The sequence below is a fragment of the Caenorhabditis briggsae genome, assembly GCF_000004555.2.
Source record: "Caenorhabditis briggsae AF16 supercontig from assembly CB4, cb25.NA_190, whole genome shotgun sequence".
NCBI lineage: Eukaryota > Metazoa > Nematoda > Chromadorea > Rhabditida > Rhabditidae > Caenorhabditis > Caenorhabditis briggsae.
The window spans coordinates 3,653-8,631 of NW_025543448.1; the positions used below are offsets into that span (position 1 = coordinate 3,653).

At 41.3% G+C, this 4,979-nt stretch overlaps 2 protein-coding genes across 2 annotated transcripts; both read right to left on the reverse strand.

The window, feature by feature from the left end:
• Window positions 1-316: 316 nt before the first annotated feature.
• Cbr-spp-1 lies at window positions 317-661 on the reverse strand (the record flags this gene model as incomplete). The annotated part of the gene is made up of 2 exons (XM_002648311.1): window positions 317-481; window positions 527-661. 2 exons carry the CDS (start codon window positions 659-661, stop codon window positions 317-319), a joined length of 300 nt encoding a protein of 99 aa, XP_002648357.1.
• Window positions 662-1,093: 432 nt separating this feature from the next.
• On the reverse strand, window positions 1,094-2,740 carry Cbr-umps-1 (the record flags this gene model as incomplete). Its single annotated transcript, XM_002648312.1, has 4 exons — window positions 1,094-1,148; window positions 1,207-2,030; window positions 2,077-2,526; window positions 2,573-2,740. The coding sequence occupies 4 exons, from the start codon at window positions 2,738-2,740 to the stop codon at window positions 1,094-1,096; spliced, it is 1,497 nt and encodes a 498-aa protein (XP_002648358.1).
• Between the last annotated feature and the right edge of the window lie 2,239 nt (window positions 2,741-4,979).

Genomic DNA, 4,979 nt, shown 5'->3' on the forward strand with positions numbered 1-4,979 from the left:
CTGCTCATCCTTTGGCGTTGACAACTGTTCAGCGCTGTGCGAAACTTTCATAGACTTTTCTATCATAGTCATTGGTTCAGCTTCGTCTTCACTGCAGAGAGAATACGGAACATCGGCATCGCTCTGAAAACACAATCACAAAACCGCTAAAACTCGTATTGGTACCTCGACGGAGTCGGTTCTCTTTCTCAAATCATCGACAGCCTTAGTAGATGGAGATTCAATTACCGTGATGATCTCTGATGAAGCAGGCCCGTTCTCATAGAGGTTTTACGGTAATTACAATCTAACACAAATCGACATCCTTGCAAGCCTTTTATGGTGCTTCCTTGTTCTCAATGTCCTTCTTCAACTCCTTCTTAACTTTCTTCAACTCTTCCTCGCATTCGTGGTGAAGTGGAAGAAGCATCGTCCAGCAAAGAGTTCCAATGTTCACATCGAGCCATGCGTCGAGATCATCGTCTCCAACTTTCTCTCCTCCCTGAAAATATTTTATGAACACTGGAAACTCCTAGTTTGCTCTTACATCGACAAGTGCCTTGCAGACATCACAGAAAACTCCATGATGCTTTTTCAAGTTCAATGGATTTGTTTGTGGCGAAGCAAGGAATGGAGCAACAGCGAGAAGAACAAGGAAGAGGCAAGGTAGAAGACGTGCCATTCTAGAAGTAAAAAAACAGATTTGCCTCACAAAAATTGAAAAGGAAGCGGCTCTTCTATCGAGAGGTTGGAAATGCAATGATAAGGAAATTTCCCGATTCCACCAACTTCTTAAATAGACAAAGATCAAAGGACATCCTAGTATACACCCCTTCCCGTTCACACATCAGATGACATTTTTTATCTCGGAAGAGGTTTAGAGAGCTCCGATTCGGCTAGATTTTGTTATCAGTTGAGTGCGAGCACGCGATCGCTGATTTCTTGATTCACCGAACATAAAAATTGATAAAAAATTTCGCTGGTTTGAAATTTTCAAGTAGAGAATAGAGAAAATAATTTATGTTACAAGAGTCGAAAAAAAAGAAAATTAACCAAAAAAATCAACATGTTTTACGAGTTTTACAAACAATTGTTCTTCTCTTTCAACAAGTTTTCAGTGAATGGAGGTTTCGTTTTTGGTGAGAGCATCCCAAGCGATTTGTCGATATCTGTAAAAATGTATAATTCAGAAAGTACTAGATAAATAATGATAAATAAAAAACCAACCTCTTCAGCTGCTGCACCGGCTCACTCGACGATGTGACACCTCTTCCGACGATGATAATGTCGTTCTGTTGGATATCGATCGCCTGATCAACCCCTCTCCATTGCTGTCCGGTCGAATCAGTTTTAGCATCAAGATTGACGCCGGGAGTCCAATTCAAGAGATCCGAGCAAGCGGAAACCCTGGTTTGAGCGATAAATCCCGAAACGACGTCTCTGTTGTTATTGGCGATTTCTACGGCACTCTCTGTGTATCCCGGCAATGCGGTGAGTGATCCCTTGGTACTCAATTGGGCGATGAGAAGGACTCCAGACAGTCTGTAAGCTGGATCAAGTGCCAATTTTCGGAAGACTCCTCCGATGCTATCATTTCCTTGAACCGCATGAACTGTCACCACATCAGCCCAGCTCGCAATCTTTTGTGCTCCGCTCAACTGGAGAAGGTTCGTGTTTCCTGTGTCTCCAAACTTTCTGTCCTCGAAAATGATAAAGTTCATGTCATTGGCCATGGTCACCAGTTTCTTGGTGAACTCCTCGTTGAAATCGGTTATAGCATCGGCGTGCAACTTGATGGCCAAAACGAATGGACCAGCTAGCTCGACCATTTGAAGCACTTGGTCCACTGTGGTATAATCGATAGCAAGACACAAGTTGGATTTCTTGTTTTTCATCAAAGAAATAATCTTCTTGTTGAGTGGGGATTCGGTGAGCGATTCTCGTTCATTCAATGGAGTACGGGAACAATCGACATACGGGAGACTGTTCAAATCTTCAAGCTCCGTGTCAATCGACAACTTGAGGGGTGCCATGAAATTGAGGTTGAGTGCCTGGAAAATGAATTTTATTCTCTGAACTGTTTTAAAAAGATCTAACCACGAAGATATCATTCCACTGCTTCTCAGTGATGGCTCCAGTGGAATAGAGGAAAGTCAGAACTGTCTTCATGTCCAGAAGGCTGTGAAGGTTGACTCCTGCCTCATAAAGCTTATAAGCGCCTCCTTGCTCTCTATCGAGAATACAGAAGACATTGTTTGAGACCAGTGATTCCGCCTTCAAAGTTCCAAGGACTTCTAAAATACTTCCTCCAGTTGTCACAACGTCTTCAATAAGGACCAGTTGATCATCAGGCTGGTAGAGTCCCTCGATCAGCTTCTTCGTTCCATACGCTTTTGCTTCTTTTCGAACAATCAGAAGTGGTTTTTCGAGGAAATGACCAGCGGCGACGGATGCGTACGGTAGAGCAGCGTATGGGATTCCAAGAACACCTGAGTACTCCACGCCGCTCTTTTGGATCATCACTGACAACGCTTCCGAGATGAGCATCTGAAGAGTTGAGCTTTTTTGATAACTTTATTGATAAAAAACTCACCAGCAATTTTGGATGTGTGAAGCATTCGCGGAGATCAATGTAAATTGGGGAGATTTGGCCTGACTTGAGCTGGAACTCTCCAAATTTGAAAACTCCGGCTTTGAGCATCAGACGAAGCAGGTTTCTTTTCATGGCACCATTCCGATTGATTTCGGTGAGCGAGTTCATTTTTCGCTGAAACACAAAAAGAGACTAGTACGATGTTAAATGAATAAAGTGGTAAGAGAAAAGCTTTGAAAGTTACAAAGATAAGAATGAAGTTAACAACAGACAAAGGGGAATGAAGAAGCAACTGCAGTAGTGCGGTTTGATAACAAGTTTCGGAGCGAGTAGCAAAGCTGCAGACAAAGGAAATTGTTGATGAAACGAACTGAAAATCCAATATTGCTTTTGTCGACTTGTCCTATCGAATGCAGAGCTTGAATGGTGGCAAACAAATCGCTTTTCATTCGAATAGTTTAGATTTTCTTGATTTTGAGAATCGTAACTGGTTGCAATAGTGCGAATTTTTTCCAAACGACATGAGAAAAAAAACAAGAATTGAAAGCCGAAATCCTGTTCTGAAGAAGTTTGTTCAGAGTACGGTATCACTGGAGAGAACCTGCAAGCTCAATGATGTGAAGGAGAGACGCAGACAACGTTGCGTAACGTCTGATGTATTGTCTGTATTGTCTGCAATATTGTCTGCAGTTTGCCGCAATCACGACACATCGCGGGATATTTTAAAAAAAAACGTTTTCCGAATACATTCGCTCAAATGATAAACTTCAAACCAAATCACGGTCTCCCAAAGTGAAAATTTTTGAAAAAGTTCTCTCGTCGTCTGCAATCTAGTCAATTTTATTTTTTCACGCAACTCCCCTTTTTCTCTTCTTTTGGGCTAATAGAAGCTTATCACTAGAGTCATGGAAACCACAGAAAAGTACGAATTTAAGCTATATATTTTTAGAGAAAAATACTATTTGCGATGTTACTGAATCTTTCAGCTATCACCTGCACAAAATTTTGAAAAATTGGAGCATTTTGAGCAAAGTTATGAATCAATGAACGCCGTCTAGATCAAAACCGGTTTCATTTAACCGTACATAAGTCCATCAGGTTTTTGCGGAATCAGAAAAATAAAAACGTTATCAATACCGCAGAGACATTTGCTACAATTCCTTCGTCTTCGATTTTTGATTTAGGTTCTCATTTTCTTGAAAATCTTGAAAAAGTGTCAAAAATCGGGGGGTTTTTTTGGGAATTTTGTACTGAAATTTGTACCCTGCATAACTCTGCGAGTATCTAACAAATCATAATGATCAATAGACCAAAAGTTTCTTAATGGATTGCGTCAGGTTCGTCTGTCAGGTTCAACCGTCCGGTTCGTCCGTAAGGTCCGTCCGCCCGGTTCGTTCGTCAGGTTGGTCCGTCAGGTTTTTTCGTCAGGTTCGACCGTCAGGTTTTTTCGTCAGGTTCGACCGTCAGGTTTTTTCGTCAGGTTCGACCGTCGACCGCATGGAGTCGCCAAACGGACGAACCTCACGGGCGAACCTGACGGACGAACCTGACAAACTTGAAAAACTGATAAAAACTGATGAAAAAAATATTAAAAACTGATGAAAAACTGATGAAAATCTGAGGAAAAACTGATGAAAACTGTTTGAAACTGTATTAAAAACAACTTACTAAAAACTGATGAAAAGCAGACGGAAAACGGACGGAAAACGGACAAAATACCAATGAGACAATTCTAGCAAAAACGAAAAAAAGGTATTGAGATGTGATTACCTTGGATTACAGGCTTTCGGTATTTTATGCGAATTCTAGTCATTCGCTGTTTCCTCTCAGTTTTCATATGTTCCCAAATTTTTCCCCGAGTTTAGTTCCCCGAACCCAACTTTTTCTTTCCAACTCCAACTTCCTCCTTATCCTGCTCCTTCACCTCTTCGTTGTTCAGTGGTGCGTTTTCAAATTATGAGTGGATGACGCGACTGTGTGCTCCTCACCCAATGCTCTTTTTTTTTTATTTTTTGAGTCCAGGAAAAGACATAAGCAACACATACACTCACAATTTCCGCAATTTACTAAATTGAGTGTGGAGTGAGTGCGGTGCAACAAACGTGTGGAAAAAAGAAGACGAAACAGAAGTGAAACGGAAAAAGAAGATGAGGAAAAAACCCCCGACTCTTCTCTCTCCAGATGACAACCCGACACTTATTCGTTTTGACCTCCGAAAATTCGGTTTCGAGGGTTCGAAAATTAGTTTTCGTCATGGTCTATATTCAGAACTCTTCTTCTCTCACCGAGCACCAAAAACCCGAGTGATAGATCATTTTGTTTCGGTTCGATAGACACGAGCAGACCTTCTCTAATCCATTCCAGAAAGGTTTTTTTTCGTTCAAAGATCTTTGGTGTTTTTCTGAAT